At 41.7% G+C, this 18,595-nt stretch overlaps 1 protein-coding gene across 3 annotated transcripts in view; it reads right to left on the reverse strand.

Moving 5' to 3' along the window:
- Positions 1-18,595, reverse strand: part of qkia (QKI, KH domain containing, RNA binding a) — a 73,836-nt gene that overhangs the window by 25,305 nt on the left and 29,936 nt on the right. For all 3 annotated transcript variants that reach the window (XM_008306854.1, XM_008306856.1, XM_008306853.1), the window contains exons 3-4: positions 9,194-9,310; positions 1,711-1,854 (exon numbers count right to left, since the gene is read on the reverse strand). In XM_008306854.1, coding sequence (XP_008305076.1) covers positions 1,711-1,854; positions 9,194-9,310 — 261 coding nt within the window. The remainder of the gene's footprint in view (positions 1-1,710; positions 1,855-9,193; positions 9,311-18,595) is intronic.

Raw genomic sequence — 18,595 nt, forward strand, 5'->3', positions numbered from 1 at the left:
TATAGTGTGTATTACATACGGGCCGTGAAGATGTGAAACACTCCTACACCCAGAAACAAAACAAGTGCCTAAATAAATGACAGGCAGAAAAAGACAAACAATCCTGAAAAAAAGGGCATGAATTAAAGTGCTTTCCACACTGTCACACTGTCACACTGGGCAAAGGCCTCTATAAGACGGACATGGTAGAAATATCATGCTAGATAGGCGACACACGATGACAACTTCTGCATCACATTTTATATCCACTGTGCAGCTCAGATACCTTGAATAAAAAAAAAACGTAAAGTTCAAGAACCCAAATATAGCCATAATTAACTTAACCTAAATTTAAATAATATTTACCTGGCAGATATTAATCCACTAAGCAATAATAGTAATCTAAAAAAATATAAAAATGTGAGCAGAAACCCCCCCTGAAAATTAAACTTGTCAGTCTGAAATATCTTATACGACACCAATATTTGAGGAGCCTTTACCATCTTTAGAATGGCTATGTGGAGTTTAAACCTACTCACCCTGTGGCAAAAGAAGATCACTTTGTGTTGACCTCATAAGATCCTGCATTTTTACAAGCAAACTTGGTTCTGCCTGTTCAACAGATCTTTGCCCCATATCCCTTATCGACAAATTGTGCGTTGTGTTTCGATTAGAAGCACTGTTGTCATCAACGCAAGTAAAATGCGCCGTAAAAGTCTGCTTTCAGATGTGACCTCTCTGTCCCTGTCCCTGCCTTTGTGTAGCAGGCAGCAGCACATCTCAGAAGAGGAGAGATGGAGAAATAATCATTAAGATTCAATTCCTAAATACCGTGCATATGGATGTGACATCACTTAATAGTTTCACTCTTAAGTTGTACTACCATCCTCAATTCTTTGTGTGTTAGTTTATATTTAAAGGGGGTCGTCTTTCATGGGCTGTCACTTGCCCAGTGGTTGTTGAAGGCAACATCATTCTGCTTGTGAAAAATTACAAGCTGATCAATGGCATTATGGTTATATCTGGGGCAAACATTGTCCTTGTTGCATTTGTTTCTCCCACTGTGAAAGAATCTAAATCTGAAGCACACGTGTAGGAATAATTTTGCATTAACAGGATGCGCCTGAAGGAAAGCAGCTTAACAAGGTTACGTTTCAAGTGATGCTGCATACCTTGTTTAACCTTGTATGCCTGGCACTGGCTGGCCCGATTTCCGGAGACCACCAAGCCCTCTGCATTGCCACCTGGTGGCAAACCTGGGCCTTCAGCTGCCCTGCCCACCTGTTCACCACAGTTAAAAGCAAAAATCCACTCTGCATGCCAGAACTACCAGCACCCATCACTAGTCGCACAGTGTATGAGGAAGTCTTGGCAGAGGGGAAGCGGAGATGAAATGTGGCAGTCACAGGAGGTGTGTGCAGCTAGCTATGTTTTTCCACTCCACTGGAGGTACAGCCAACCTGTTCCCCTGGTCTATATATGGAAGTAAACAGGATGCTGACAGTGGGGTAGTGGTGGTACGCCATATGTAGCCCTATTATCCTGGTGTTTTGACTAAGACAGTTGAGCATGGACATGTCTCTCTTAGCATTACTAAATCCGGCCTGAACCATGCCCTTCATCCAACGGGAAGACTCAAATGATGGAGAACATTAAATAAATTATCAAGTGATAAGCTGCCACCATTGCATGTATAATGTGTATATGAGGTTGTATATAGTATGTACTCACAGCAGGTACAAGGAGCTTCTTGACCTCCTCCACCGCTCTCCTCATCTTGATCTCAGCTCTGGCCTGTGTGTCTTCCACTGTGATAAGGACATGAAGGTCTTCATTTAGGTGCTCCCAGTTTGGCTTCCCTCTGTTCTGCTCCTCCTGGACAGAGAAATAGGAAGAGTGAGAGAGAAGGTGAGTGAATGTGACAGTGTGGCTGTGTTTGAGCACCGGTGCAGTAACACAGCATATCAGATAAAGCGGAGGCGAGAGGCAGGCATACACAGAGGACGATGGGGCCCTGTGAAGGGAAGTGGGATGACAGGATTGGCCCTTTAGTCAGCTGTTTAGCTTTAACTTTGAAAGGACACCCTTCTTTAATAGATCTCTCGCTTCACAGAGGCAAAAGATGACAGTTAGCCCTGCAGCAATTAATATCAGTGAAAGATGGATGGATGCAGAGATCAGAGAGAGATGGATCCAAATTTTTAAACCATGCTAACTTTACTAGTAGGAATGGAATTATGACACATGAACACATTTCAAAGTGCTGTAGGATTGTGTGTGAAGGTGCACAAGAGTATGCCTCTGTCTCTAACATGTTTCTGCAGACAATACTGTCTAGGTAGCAATAGCTCTCTGTGGGAGTCGTTTTTCTTCCTATAAAAGGCAGCACCAAAGCACTGACAGGTTCCCAAACTATAGCACTAGCAATCCCTGAAAGGCAAAATGGACTGTATTCAAAACCAACCATCACCGCTCGGTCGCGTTTCAACACAGTTAAATAGGAAGGCGTTTCAGGAGAAGAACTGGGAAGGCTGAGGTTTGGAAACGCTTTATGTTTTCAGTTGCCTCCATGAGAAGCCCAGTCACACTTAACGCTTGTGTGAAAAGGTAAAATGGGATATGTAGAAAGAAACATAGAGTAGCCTTACATTTGGAATATATTTTTGAAAACACACTCCTTAATTTAGCATAGCTACTTTCCTCCCTCTTCGTGTTGCCCTGCTGACAGTAAATGCAGTGAGCAGACACTGAGAGCGCTCTAAAAAGCTTTTGAGGTTGTATCGCATGTCACTGTACAACCATGAAAGCCAGCGGTTTGAAAGCTGACTACTTCCCCTTGAGGTGAGGAGTTGAGGTCTAGGTTGTCTGAAAAACATGCAACCTCAGATTCTCAGATGTGTGACACCACACTAAAACATCCAAACAGGATTTGAATGTTCAAATGTGAGTGTTTGATTTTATGAAGAAAAAACAGGAATGTGAAAATGATTTCAACCTAAAAAATATTTTTTTATTTGTGATTTCTTTTTCCAAAAGAGGTCAGAGTCTTATGTGGTCCAACTGCATCCCCGACTGATTTTAGCTGATGTTAGTGCAGCTTTGCACAGACTGTTGATGAATAGTGTGTCGTTTACTCCCGCCCATACAAACCACCTCAACTTCAGAACACTGCTCATTTGTGAGTAGTGAGCTACTGTGAGGGTGTCTAATTACTAACAATGCATTGCGGTGCTCTGCAGGAGGTCCACCTGACATGATTTCCATACACTCAATGAGCAGCACAAAATGGGAGGGAGCACGCACAGACACACACACAGAGCTTAAAGCTCGAGCTGAGTGCCACCCACCTGCTTTCTACTCCACAGAGAGCTGTTGCCATGGCATTGCTCTTTACAACACACAGACAGACAGACAGACACACACACACACACACACACACAGATGGAAGAAAGTTCAATATTCTACTCTCGTTTTCCCGTTTTCCACACGTGGTTGGTGGGGCCTAGTTTCAGCAGTCAGGCCATTATTTCACCATGGCTGTTTGCTTATGGCCTATTCGGGCACATGGGGATTGGCGGGTGACTCAGCATTTTCTGGAGGGGACAAGACAGACGGGCCACAAAGGCTGCCTCTGCATGCAGGGCAGAGTGTGAAAGCACATGGTAGATACACAAATGCATATATATTGACAGATTGTTGCTTAAGGTGGATCCAAAACGATTAGTCCATCTTGTGCCTGTGTGCATGCGCGGGTGTAGCATGTACATGCCAGCGCATATTCAGATTTGTTAAGTACTGTAGTCAAACAGATCTGGCAAAAGTGCACACGCAACCACACACACGCAACCACACACACATACACCATACACCAGCATGACTGCCTGTGAACAAGGTCACTGTGTGCCCTCTGAGAGAAACTGACAGCATGACAAACAGTAGGAAGACTGGAGGGGGAGGGAGGTTGGGAGGGTGAGAAAAGAGAGGGGAGGTAAGGCGAGAGCTCACAGGAATACTGGGAAGGCCTTTGAAGACAATGTCCTCACAGGGCAACATCAAATGCCATGGCAACAACCATATACCAGAGGGTAATAGGTTTGGTCAAAACATGTAGCCTGAATAAACAGCATGGACACTGCATCTTGAAACTTCATCTAAGAATAGGATCAAAAGGAAAGACTGCTTGTCAGCTAGGTTGCATGACTTCCATCATCTGCATAGCACCTGTTTGCCTGCTGGATTTCACACCCCTCATTTTGAGCCCAATAAACTTTAAGGCCTCAATTCTGGCACGGCTGGCACCACATAAAAACATTTTTTTGAAAAACTTTTAAAAAATATACAGCTGTATTTTTCTTCTGACTGAGCTTCCCCTTTTTGGGTTGCACTAAAAAGATTATTAAATTAATTCATAAATTAATGAAAATAAAAAAACAGTCACCAATCAATTGCTGTTTTGTTTTTTTCTCCTGAGTGTTTCATTGATCTGCTTCTGTTGCCACTGTAGAGTCAGGTATACCCCTGGACCTGGAAAGGATTTGTTCAGTTGCTCAAAGACACATAACAGGGTGTACAACTGCAGACACAAAGCTTTCAATCCTTGGTGCAGTGGCTCAAGGTCAGTCTGACTTAATATAACACACTGCTGCCTCATCTGGATTTTAGACTATGTGGTGCTATAATTTTTCTTCTTTTTCTTTTTTTTTGGCCGTTGTGTCTTTATTTGATAGCGCAGTGAGAGAGAGACAGGAAAGTAGGGAAGAAGAATAGGGGGAGGACATGTGGGAAAGGGATTCAAACTCATGATCTCCACATCAGGACTGTAGCCCTGCACATGGGTCGCCAGTTCAACCAGGTGAGCTACAGCGGCGCCGCTGTGGTGCTAGAATTTTGTCCTGGTAATGTTGCACTTTAACAGTCATAAACAAAATTATCTACACTGTTTCAACTATGCCTCTTGAACTCTCTCCCTTTGCGTACCAACTAAGGTCAATGCAACTGAGACTCCTTGCCAGCAGATCAAACAGGTGCGGCAGAGAACTGCAGGGACACGGAAGGACAAGAGGGGGCAAGTGGGACTGTGGAAGAAGGAGGATCAGTATTGACTGAGAAAAATGGCACTAAATGTTAAATATAAACAAATCAAAAGTGACTTTGACTTACAATCTGAAATGAAACAAGTTAAATACCAAAACATTCACTGAAGGTAATGCTGCAGAGAATGGACATGAAGCTCAGCTTCTTTTTACAAACTATAACACAAAATAAAATGTACACTGTGTGGAATAAAGATAGGGCAGGTTTTTGTTTTTTGTTGTTTGTTTTGTTTTTTAAACCAACAGAACGTGTTATATAAATCATTGCACCAAAAATAATACTTGGACATTGTAATACCTGGACTCCACAGTTTTAATAAAGAAGAAACAAGTGTTCCATTCCTGGGTCAAGAGATGAGGAATGACAGTCAGCATAAAATTTTAACAAAACAAAAGGGCTTGCAGCAGTGCCAACAGTCTAATCAAATCCAGCATATTGACAGGCAATGTCACATATTAGTTCTTAAGCAATAAAATGTGGGAGATATGCTGTGACACTGTCTATTGGCTGGCAGAAGCTGATCCCTAGAACTGGAGGCATATTCTGTTCTGCCAGTGACCACTGCTGATACCACAGTTTTAGCTATTATGTATCAGGACAATCAATTCATCTGATAGAGCACACTTCTCAAAGTGCAAGTCTGAAATGACATTAAGTGTGGTTCTAAATAAAATAGCTGTCTATGGAACTAACCATAATCTCACTATGCAGTAGCCAAAATAGAATTAGGGAATTGCTTTTGCAAAAGGGATAGGAAATACCTATTCTACCTGTGCAGTGGTCGATATAACATACCTGTAATGTAATTGCAGTTGTTCGTAGTGTTGTTTTGCATTAAGCGTGACTGTAGGAGTGAAAAACCCAGAGACCAAATCTGATAGGTTAGATGAAAGTATGACAGAAATTGGAATATGGCATCAGGAGCCCTTCTTTTAGATAATCAGGACAATATGTATGTTAAGTAGTGTGACATCAAAAGGGCTCTATCTAGAGAAAACACAAGTATGTGCTTAAACTCAAACACCTCACATTTAGTCTTGTTTGATCTGAGTGTAAAGTGCAGTCTAAAGACAGGTCAGTCCTCTGTTAGTCTCCACTATCTCCACCTATGTCAGCTGAATTTCAGGTTGCACCCACACACATGCAAAGGTAGGTTGAGTAATTTCCCAATTTTAGACAGGTAATAAATAAATATATTTTGGGGAAATTTTCTCTGCAGTTACCTCATCATTTGAACATCAGTTTGTTGGTATTTACACAACTGCACCTCCTATGACATAATTACAAAAACTTTACATAATTTTAAGTTACATAATTACTGCTATTTTATCTTTGGTAGAAATGAAACGACACCCTTTCTGCAAGCACCAGCAGTCTTTAGGAGAAACATTTTCTGTTTGTGTCAAGCATCAAGCTGAGGCCATCGAGAAGAGAAACATTATATCAGGACAGCATTCAGTGACAACAGGCTTAAAAAGCACTTGTGGGAATAATTAAATGACAGCAGTCAAAATAATTTGCCCATGGAATATTATAGGAAACAAGGGAATTAGGGGAAATCTTTAATGCAGCGCAAGTTCAAGCTAGCTTCTGCAAAACAAGATGCAGGAAAAGAACAAATAGAACAAAACAAATTAAGCCCTGGTATCGATAGATGCTTCGGACTAAACAATCTGACATGGATTGAGAGTGAAAGAGTAATTTGGATATCCCCAATTATAAAAGGCCTTTGGTTTCTTTTACAAGAGTGCCCTATATTTTTCTCTCCACCTGCTTCCCTCCTTATTTTCTACTTCATCTGCTTTTCTTCCCTCACCATTGTTCTTTATTTTACTCGGTTTCTCTCTCTCCCTCAGACTGTGCTCGACTCTCTCCCACTGCGTAGCTCCAGTGAGCCGGCTCCCCGTCAGGCAGTGCGGCCCAAGAGGGAGTAACCAGCTGAATTATTGAGAGCATAAAAATGCTGCCGCTAATGGATCCTGAATAAACACACTGGCTAAGCTGCTGCCGTGGCATCCTTTGCTGCCACAGGGCATCAAGCTGAAAATACTGAGGTTGAGAATGCAGTGACTGGAGGCTATTGCTGTGGCTTTGTTTGTGGCTATGACACACTCAGGCCATCCAAAACCATTGGGAATCCAGAGAGCAAACCCCATAGTGATTGTTGTGATTTATGGATGTAAAAACTAGCATACTATCTGCTCTTTTCCCCTACTTAACTCATCCTTTCTGTAAATATCTACATCATTGTACTAAAGTAAAGGGAATAAAGAAGGTTAGGACAAAAATGTAATTTCAGTGGAGAATAGTTTTCAAAAAAGACAATTTAATGACACATATGCGTGCAAAGACGAAGTCGTCCACCCTTTAAAATTCCCCAATTAACTTCCTGCCTTCTATGTACATACAATCACTGTAGGAGCAGAAGCCAGGACTATCAATGAAACATTCTGACTATTGGATCATTCCCTCACTTCATCAGATATCAAAACACTGAGTGAAGAAATTATCCTGCTTGTCTGTATTTTTGTGTAAATGTTTAACTATATTGGGCCTTAGTTAGCATAGTAATTGCGCAGGGCCTTTCACAGGTCCCGTCGCAGCACCACACAGAAAAACAAACCAGCACACGTCATTAAGTTTTAAGATAGTGAGAGATTAAGAAGGTAATCATAGATTCATGTAATGAGCTAAGATGAACTTCTAGAGCGTGTGTGTGGGTTTGTACATGCATGATCGTGCTCACTCCCATTTAACTACTTCTGGATCTAATTCCAAAGAAAGAACCGTAGCAGAGTGTCTTCATCTTGTTCTGTGATAATGAACACACTCCAAGGGAAATGAGAAGAAGAGCTAGAAATTAAAATACGAATGGAGGAACCCTGCAGCATATTGGAGTTTCTAAGATTACGACTCAGCCGAAAATCTGTGGAAGTCTATGTATATTTTTTCTGTTTGGCTTCTGGTGAGGGTGTGCGTAGAACAGGTGACTGTCATATCAAAAGGATGAAATACAGTAAAATATGTAAATGCATTGTAATATAGCACCACTGTCTGGCAACTCTGAGCAACTGGGAGGTGCAGACACAAAGAAAAAAAGGAGATAAAACAAGATTAATCTCCAAAAACTTTCACTCAATTGTAGGGGAAAAAAATTAACTGAAAAAAGCTAAAAGCAGCTATTGAAGGAGAGTCTAAGGCTTTTGGGCAACATATGCGCAGATGCTTAAAATTTGACAGTTTTCGAAGTTGACAATTTCTCCTCACAGTAATGGCAAAGTTTCTCACTATATCTAATCTGACACACCTCCCATTGGGGAATGCATGGAAAATTGTGTTACCTTGGCTTTGAAAATTTAAATTTTCACTGTTCAGGCACCTGCCGCAGCTGAAAAGTATAGTGTGTTAAATTTCAAAAAGCACACTAAGAAACTATGTCACAGGTTGACCTGATAGCATCGTAATACAGGATTACCCAACATGGTCTGACCTCATCAACATCACTTTGCCACAGACAGTCTAAAGTTTCAAATGCGATCATGTCGCTGGTAAAGGTCACACCATAGTGCATTTTAAAATTTCAACTGTAAAAGCCTAATTTGCGGGTCAAATAATGCAAAAAGGTTTTTAAGTAAGCTCCTCTTTTGGCTTTTAAGATATATAGGTGCAAAACATTAGCCTTTTATGTCTCCAGCCTCAGCTCAGTAGGTCCAGAAATAGCAGCTGCCTCCAGCCTTGGCTGTCTGCTTTACTACTGCCTTCTATACTTTCCACTGCGCAGCGTTTTGCAAACAGCATTATCAGATGTCAGAATGCAGCCACCAGGCATCAACTGAGCGTGTGTCTGCCTCATGTTTCTACAGGGCTAGTGTTAAGTTTTTCTATGACCACTATCCCAGCAAATATCACAATTTTGTGTGACACGTCAAGACAATGACTAATTGCTGTGGAGAAAGAAGTGAGCTAAAGTTTAAACTGGTTTTGTAAAATAAATGCAGATTTAGATCATGTTTTTTTTTTTTTTTACTTGAGTGAATGAAATCCACTATGTAACATAGATAAAAATACAAAAAAAATCCCACAAAACACACTCAGCAAAATGCCATGCGGATGAGCTTACCTTCTTCTTGTCCCTCATAGAGCTCTTGCCTCGCACCATGATTTTACATCCCGTCTCTGCCTCCAACTGTTTGGCTGTGAGTCCCCGGGGGCCAAGGATTCTCCCCACAAAGTTATACTGCAGATACAGAGAAAGAAACAAACTTGTGAATCTATGTGTGAATACAACAAATGTGTAAAATTGAGACATTTACATTACATCAGGATGTCACAATATAAAACCAGAGCACAACGGAGAAACACTTGAAAAGCAGTGCATACTTACTCTCACACACACATTTCACTTTTTATGAGATTCTAAAAAGCATGACATCAGCTTTGTTGGATATCAGGCCTCTGCTGTGACCACACCAAAAGTACATCTGCACATCTCACTTTCTGCTTTTCTAGGACAGAGAAAGGTTGACACCCACCTGCTATGATATGTCCTCGATAGCGTTTTTCACTTTTTTAACCTGTAACACTTCGCTTAAATAGCTACATGAGTTGTTTTTTTTTCTTTTCTTTCCTCACCACAGTCACAACATAATTACAGAACATAATGGTCTGGTCCTGCTTTATCAAACCCACTAGATGTCAAAACTGTCTCCAAAAAAATTGAATATTAACTACCGAGAATTAGTCTGGGCAGGAATGGTAGATGGGAATTAAGGGGAAATGGGGTGGAGAGGGTGTTGAGAGTCTTGAGGGGGAGGTGAGTTGTAAGGTGAGGAAGTGTGATTGACACAATTTTCTTATCAAGACCCTTTTCACTCGTGACTGGCTTTGGAGCTTTGTACCAAAAGGAAATGTATTTACCGACGTAATCCTCTCCACATGAAACTGGTTTCCAACAGGATAAAGAAAAAAATGTGTTAAAATAATCCAGCACAATTTTCAGGCAAAATAAAAACAGAAGGTAAGGAGGAGCCAAGTAATGCATGAGGAGGTAAACAAACCGTCCATGTTTCTGCAGTGCATTCAGCAGCTGATAGAGAGCACGATGTCTAAGCGATCTCTGGCAATATCAAAATGGGATCTTTTCACTCAAACCTGGGAAATTCAAATGCTCATTGGCATAGCGCAAAGCCTTCCTTTACAGTCAGAACCACAACTAATCATCTCTTGGGCTATTACAATGAGCTGTGACATAGCTGCATTAAATTCTTAAGCGCAATCACATCTGCTTACGCACTCCACCGCACCAATGCCTCTGCAAAATCCAAAAGACCATCAGAAAAGTCTCATTTAATTACAGAGAGATTACAAACTTAATGCAATGTTGCGGCATCTCCCCGAAGCAACGTTAACAAACACTGCTGAAGACAATCAAAAATTCAAGGCTGTTGTTTTTCTTGTCCCTGTCAGTGGGCTTGCCTGCATCACTGGCCTGTCTCTGACAGGAAAGACACACCCTGCGGCTGGAGAGATGCTTAAGTCCCTACGGATGTTCATAGCATGCGGCTAGACAAGCTTTAAGCATGTGTTTCTCTGTCACAAGGTAACTGTCTGTTTGGTAAACTCTAATGAAGGAAACTGGTGCAAGGGCTGCATTTGTGAGTGTATGTGCTAACTAAAGGATCTAAGGACACCTGTCCTCTGAGGTCGGCCACCAACAAAGAATGGTGGCCTGCTTCTGACTCATACGTAAACACACACATGCACAGCCTCAAGGAGCACAGAAGAGAGAGCTGTCTGTCTGCATCATAGTCGCTGCTGCAGACGAGGGCGAATCCCAAGCTCTGGGCATTATGGTGGAGCTGTGGTAGAACACGCACACACACACAGCTTCTAACCTATTAAACTGAATGTACAGTGACAATGTCTAGGGTGTTGTTACACAACCTACTCGGTTAGCAACTGCAGCACAATATTTGAAAAATACTTGCCATTGTCTGGCACACAAAATTAGTACTCAGAAGGTTTTAAAAAAAAAAGGAAGAAAGAAAAAAATATATATATAAATGTGTGTGTGTGTGTGGGTGTGTGTGTGTGTAGATTTCTGTGAAGATATGACATGTGACTATTCTCGCTATCCTAACAGGATACAAAATCTTCCATCAGTCCAAATCCCACAAGATTTACACACCATGAATATATTAAACATGTATAGTAGATGAATTAGACAGCAAGCTTCAAGTATCAAACTGAGAAGTGAAGGAGAAAAAGTGTATCTGGTATCTAAGGTAAAGGCTATCTGAAAAATCCCAAAATGCTGCAGACGGAGCATTTAATATCTTATTCTCTGTCCTGCTCTCACGGTTAATAATACAACTCTCCCTCTGACTGTAGGACGTGTTCATAGTGGACATGAATATGTTGATGACAACCGCACCTGACAGTGAGCTGTGACCAGATGGAGGAAAGCAGAAAGAAATGAAGAGAGAATAGGGTAGAAAGACAACATCATGAGCAGAGGGGGAAAAGTGACAAACATCTTGTTTTTCCAGCACTTAGAGAGCTATTATAAGCAAGAAGGGCTAACCAACACATGTAGACAAACCAACTACTTGAGGGCTTTCAGGGATAAAGTGTGTGTATGTGGCTGAGGGCTTAAACACATGGCAGACATGTGCATAACATCATGGTAAAACAAAATAAGCTGTGTGCAAGCAGGAGGTCATGAACATTACTCAAGGAAAATTTTAACGTGCACATCAAATGACTATGTTTCTTTTCAATCACTTCACTGCTGACTGGAGACGTACCAGGAAATAACACTGCCTCATTATAATTAAACCTTGCAATTTGAAGTGCAACTCTACTGTGAAAAATAAAGTCCTAATTATCTCAGTAATTAAATAAAGCTCTATGCTTTAACTTTCGTGGATGGGTTGCACTGCTCCCTGGTTTTCTGCTCTGCACTGGGGGTTTGACAATCTTCTCATGGATGCTGATATGCTCTTAGAAAAGGCGACCTCCATTTTAAGCCACTGGAATGTAGAGACAATGGACAGTCAAGCGGGTGAGTAATCAGAAGGGTACAGGGCCATCGAGTCTGCCAGGAACTCCACTCAGTACAGCCAGAGGAGTAGGATGGATACCATGGCCTTACTGCCAAATACACTATCTGTTCTTCACTCGCTCTTGCTAAACTATCTAGCCTCCTACATACCTACTAAAAAAAAAAAAAAAAGCTAGTTTTCATCTTTTGTATTCCTGTATCATCTGCACCGGTTCCCCAGACTGAGAGCTTAAAAATATCTAATGTCTGGGAACCACCATGGCTTTTGGCTATATTTCCAAAGCTTTGCACTCAACAGGAACCTTTGGAGCAGACCCCAGTGACATAAAAATTCACCAAAATTTACCAGCCTTTGATCAAATAAATACAATTATGGTGATTACTATCAACAGATAAATTCCTCTCTTATTTCCTTTGCTTATTTACAAGTACAGGAAATGGGTCCAAGTACTGGGACCTCTTTTCTTTAGTTCTGTTTCAGGCTCATTTTATCAGCATTTTCTCAGTTTTCCTAACAAACCCATAAATACAAACACATACAGTGTATAGACAAACACAGTTCATGTGCAAACACAGGAAGACAGATAGACACAGATAGATAGACACACACACACACACACACACACACACACACACACACAAACACACACAAACACACACAAACACACACAAACACACACACAGCCCCCTTCAGGACAAGGGCTTACACTGACATTAAAGGGCCTTTGTTTAGCCCCAGTTATCGCTACTCCACAGGCGGGTTATGTTGTGAGCATCTACGTCTCTGCCACTGTGTGTTTGTGAGGATGTGCACGCGCGTGAAGCACAATGTATGGAGTGAACTCTTGCAGACACCCTCAGCACCCAGAGCCGACTGTTGCATGGGTTTCTGTGCACGGGCATTCTGGTTTGTTTTTGTGTGAACAACTGAGAAACAACAGCAGTTCCACCAACAATGCTCACAGAAGCAGAACAATTGTGCCTTTTGACTGTGTTTGTTTGTGGTGGTGGGGAGACAGGAAATGAGATCATGCTGAGGGTGCTGGCTGTGTGCACGGAAGGCTTATCGAAGAGCAGGGCCAGGCCAGGAGGAGAATACCAATCACTTATTAGCAAGTCTTACTGGGCTTATGGAAATGAGGAATAGTTCATTCAGTGCAATGTAGCAAAGCAAGGTGGAAACTGGTTAGACCCGGCACCATCATCTCACTCCCGCTCTCAATCCCTTCCCATCTTTTCACCTACTTGATTCTAACCATGCTAATGTTAATGATAGAAACTATCATTGGCATGAACGTCCTCTCTAACCATTTATTACAGCGAAATCTCCCATTTTCCTCATACCTTAGAAACATTCTGTCTCATTTCACTCAGGTTATAGTTTTTGGATGCTTCACAGAGGGCACAGAGTTTAACATCACTCTTAGTTGCTAAAATACATCCCGTCTCTTTCCACACCTCATCCTCTCTGTATCCATTCATAGCTCCAGGAAACTGAGCAGGCTTCCTTTTCCTCTTTGTCTTAGTACACAGGATCTTGCCTTTCCTCTTCTGCTTATCTGTCATCCCCCTGTAGTGCATGGGTCTCTCACAGCCCAAATCAATGTTTTTCTTTGACTACACACAGCCTTCCTCGCCACCAGCCGGCTGCCTGCCTTTAATCACTCATTCATTTCTTGGTGGAAATGTTCCATCATTCAATTAATCCATTGTATTTACTTTCATTTTGTGGCTTGATCACCACAAATGCACACATACACTTTCCACACAGTCAAAAGGAATGTGAGATGAGGAGTAAACTGGTGTATAAGCTACAGCAGCTTGTGTGCTTGATCTACAGGAGGGACAGAGGACACAAGGCCAGAGTGATGAAGGAGTGAAAATTAGACTTAGATTCCAGTGGTGGCATTTTCGCCTCAAAGCCCAATAGACTTCAAAGCTCTCTATTCAGCACATCCAGCATTTAGTGCCTAATCCATGGCTCCTTTGATAATTCTGTTTGGGTTTATTTTGGGGTTGCAGGCAGGGTGAAAAAAAAAAAGAGTAAGAATGTAAAGATGGAAAGCGTAAAGATTGATGTCTGCTGGAAGTTTTGAAGATGTAAGTGAAAGAAGCACAGAGAAAGTTTGGAACTCTTGGAAAAGTTAATGGGGGGGGGGGGAATTCAATCTCTTCTTCAGCCTTCATTTGAATGTTAGTTCATCACGATAAGTCCAGTCTGCCCTTTGGCAACGCGGAGAAAGCTGTGGAATAGTTAGCCATGCAATGCTACCTTATCCAGAAACCTCTTATCCAGAGGAGGCAGGAAAGCAATATATACCGTAGATCAGTCACATCTCACCAACAAAAATTCACAGTTATTTCTCTCACACCAGCACCACTTTGTGTTGCACTATGTCCACCACTGTAACTTCCTCCAAAGTAGCACAGCTTTTGGTAGTGTAGATGATGCTTAGAGCCAGTGTTATGGTATTTACAGTTATCTTGTGTTTATGCTAGGGTATTAGTCTTCCCAGATGTGTCCTTGTTGCTTAACTACTGGCAATAACGTCTTGATTCTTTGAGGACATAGTCTGTTTGAAAAAGGCAAATATTCACACAGATTCCAAACCACTACATTGAATGTGTGCATTATCTGTGCATCATGTTTGATATGATAGCATCAATGTTCTATTGGCCTCAACAATCCTCTATCAGTGGGATGTAGTATGTGCATGCAGGCACTACAGATAAAGCCTCGCACCACATCCATCTACAGATAATGTTTGATTCTTGTGTGGTCAACATGCTTGACTTTGTCCTTGATTTTCATTTTCCACCTCTGTGCCTCTCGGCTTAATGATACGCAGACATACAGGTCAAGGCAGCACAAGGTGTCATCCGTTCACAGTATACAAGGACAAGTTGGTGATATGCAATTTGACATTAGTGCATTACAGACACACATCCACTAGCTTACACTGTTGCCCTCCATCATGTTGACTGACAACAATAAACAGAGCACACTATGTTTAAATGAACCTTGTAATTACCTCCTTATCAAACAGGTAACTAGAAAACAGTCCGTTTATCAAATTATTGTCATGATGCATGGCTGGCTAGCTACAGCTATCAAAATCCTCCACTCTGCTGCTCTATCAGGAGGTGAGGTGAGGTGTGGGGCGGTACATTTCCAGGACTGGTAATGACTTAAGGGGGTCAGAAGGATATCAGGAGCTGGCATGATAAGTGATGACACCCTCATGGGAACAAGCTTAATGACTTTCCCTGAGCAGGGAAGTGGCTGGTTTGGCCAGGCAATTTTACCGCAGTGAAACAGAGAGGGCCAGGTCATTCTGTCTGTTCGAACCACTAGAGCCTCTTTTTTTTTTGGTATTCTCAAATCTTTCTGCCTTGCAGTGAAAGTGAATCACCATGATGCAGTGAAGCAAAGTTTCCTACAGTCTGTAAAACCAAATAAAGCAAGAACACATGTACACATGCACACACATGCATGCTGCACTTTTATTATTTGAGGTAATGCAGTGTTGTGTGTTGTAATAAAATGTTTCATGATTCGCTGTATGGACACAAATATTGATTCTTAGGTTTTTTTTTTCCAATCTGAATTGGTTTTCAACAATTACGCAAATATTTGATATCAATTTATAATATTAGCCTTACCTTAGTCATATATTTTATTATATATGTGCAAATTAATACATTTCGTTTTTTTCTGTTAAGAATTGAATGTAGATGTGCTTCATTTAAAGTCTACAATTTATGAGACAAGAAAAAATTGACGAAGACCCATGTCCAATATTAAAGCACACAGAGCAATATTGATAAACCATTTCTTTCCTTTCTTTTACACAGATAAGTCATTTCCAGTGTACCACTCGACTAATTTGCCACCAAAAGCAGGCTAATATCCAAAAAATGTTGACTTGCAGGGGGATCAAACATCTGCTCCTTTGAGGCTCTTTAGTTAAGACGGGCGGAGCGCAAGAGGGGAAACTGAGGGTGAGGGTGGGTGGTGGTTGGGGATTTAAAAGGATCCCATTACTGAGGTAAACAACCCAAATGCCATGACAACTCCCTGAACGCCAGACAAACACAAATGCCACAGAAATGCCGAGAGCAGAACTTTATTTGAACTGTTATATTCTTATTCTATATTAGTGATTATGCTCCTCTTTTGGATGTTTTCACGTTGATGAGGAGTTTGGGCAGTCATGTTTACCAGTTGCTCAGCAGCTTACGTCTAACTGAGGGTCCCGTTTCAAAGAGTCAGCACAACAGAGGTTGCTTCCATGTGTGCATGGATGTTTTCAATACTAAGCATTTCTCACCACCAAGTGACCTGCCCACAACCCACCTGGGCATTTAGCAGTTGGCAAATACAAATACACAGGGAATAAAGTAGAGACAGAGACGCGCTTAAAAGACATGTCACACATCCTACCAGATGCCTGAAGGTCAACGGAAATGACATGCTGAGCTGTCAGTCAGCTGCCTATCAACATGTGTGTGAGCGTGTGCGTGGCAGAGAAGCGGAGCCACAGATAGCATTTAATTGAAGGTTGAAGTTATCAGATAGCCTGCGACTCAGCTGTCAGTCAAGATGCAGTCACCACGATGACGCTTTGTAGTGTTCTGCACCGCTGACGACATCAGGAAATGGCTGACTTTGAAGAACAGTGAGGGGGCGGGTAGACTGACACACAGGCAGACAGAACGATAGAGACACAGGCACACACATAAACACATTTACAGACAGATGTGGGGCACACAGGCAAGTACACACAGGCCAGAACAGGGACACACTTAAGGGAATTAGTATAGAAGCGTGCTGGCAAGGCAAGTTATTTTGGTAGAACTGACATGCTGCACTGCATCCAGGCACCAGGACAATCTAATTATCTACTGGTGAAACCTGAGCAGGGGACACGTAGGTGATCTGACAGAGAAAACCCTACTGAGTGAACGTGACCTCAACCTGAAGACATTGTAAAGAAAAGTGGGAAACCAGTTTTTAAATGAAGGTGAAAACTGAGAGGAAGGAATGTAAGTGACAAGTGTTCAAAAGATAAGACAACAGTACAAACAACAAATATCTTCCACAGTAGGTGAGTTGATGCCAAGAACAAAAAAACTACAGATTTGTACCATCATTCCCTGCTTTCTTGAGAGAACCTAAAATTGCGTCAGCGCGACAAACACACACATGCATTTTCAAAGAGAGGAATCTGGGAAATCAGGCGGAAATGTGAGGGGGGATAATATTCCCCAGTCTAATAATCTTCATTACTGTTTCCTCTCCTTTAGCAGTGGACAGATGAGTATAGGAAGTGGCATTTTCTCCCACTCCTTCAAGATTTCTTTCCTCTCTCCCCTTTTCTGCATTAGCCCAATACTAAAGAGTTGTATTTCCCCCTAGGTGTCTTTAGACAATTGTTAAGTTGCAGAGTGCGCTATAGAAGGCTGATGAACATACAGCAACTTCTTATCTGCCAGTATCTGCTGTTCAAATAATGAAAAAGATTGATGTTGGCACCTCCACAAACAGGTTTTAGTACACCAGCTTAGCAGTTTTTTCACACAAACCCAGTTCCCAACAGGTACATTTTCTGTGAACAGGAAAACTAGGACTAAAGAATTTTATTTCATTTAGACCTTGTGCTGATTTCCCCAGGTTCCTATCATTACTTCTATATATAACAAAGCTATCTGGCATTTTTCTTCCTTCCCTACAGACTTAATGTAGTGCATCAAGGTACCAGGACAATGTGTGTAAAAAAAAATTCCCACTTGAAATACATGGCATTTTTGTGTTATCGCATTTCTGTGTTCGCCTGTGCTTGTGCATCTTTACGTACATGTTAAGGTGTGTGTGTTCATTTGTATCTACTAAGGTCATCAGTGAGTCATCTTGGCCACCAGGGGGAAGCCAAATTAATTTAGTGGCCATCCTGACAGCTCGTAAACACAATACAGAGTTACAGCCTTGCTCTGTGCAAAGCAGCATAGCACAGCGAGCAAAGGGAACACAAGGGTCATCTGAGGATGCCACACTTTGAACAGTTTGTGTGTATCTGTGTGAATGAGAGAGGCATTCCTTTAGTGTCTTTGTAGTTACAGGTGGTACCCACTGTTCCACACATTTTCACAGACCTTCTTCACTCTTCTAAAAAATCTTAGACACCCATTTACAGGGATAGCACATGACATACAAGACACACACACACACACACACACATACAAAATACAGTGACTTCAGCAGTAATGAAAAGCACGCTGTAAGTCTTTAAATAGCATGTTCTACATAGAAGAGAACTTCAGTAAGACGACCACAGTATCGGATATGCCCCTTAAGTCAACTGCATGTTCACTAACTAAATGACAAACCTCAGTTCTACCACATATACAGTTTCCAAAGATGTTTACATGTACACTTTTTACGACTCTGATACTGTACAG

Source organism: Stegastes partitus, unplaced genomic scaffold, assembly GCF_000690725.1.
Source record: "Stegastes partitus isolate 25-593 unplaced genomic scaffold, Stegastes_partitus-1.0.2 Scaffold48, whole genome shotgun sequence".
NCBI lineage: Eukaryota > Metazoa > Chordata > Actinopteri > Pomacentridae > Stegastes > Stegastes partitus.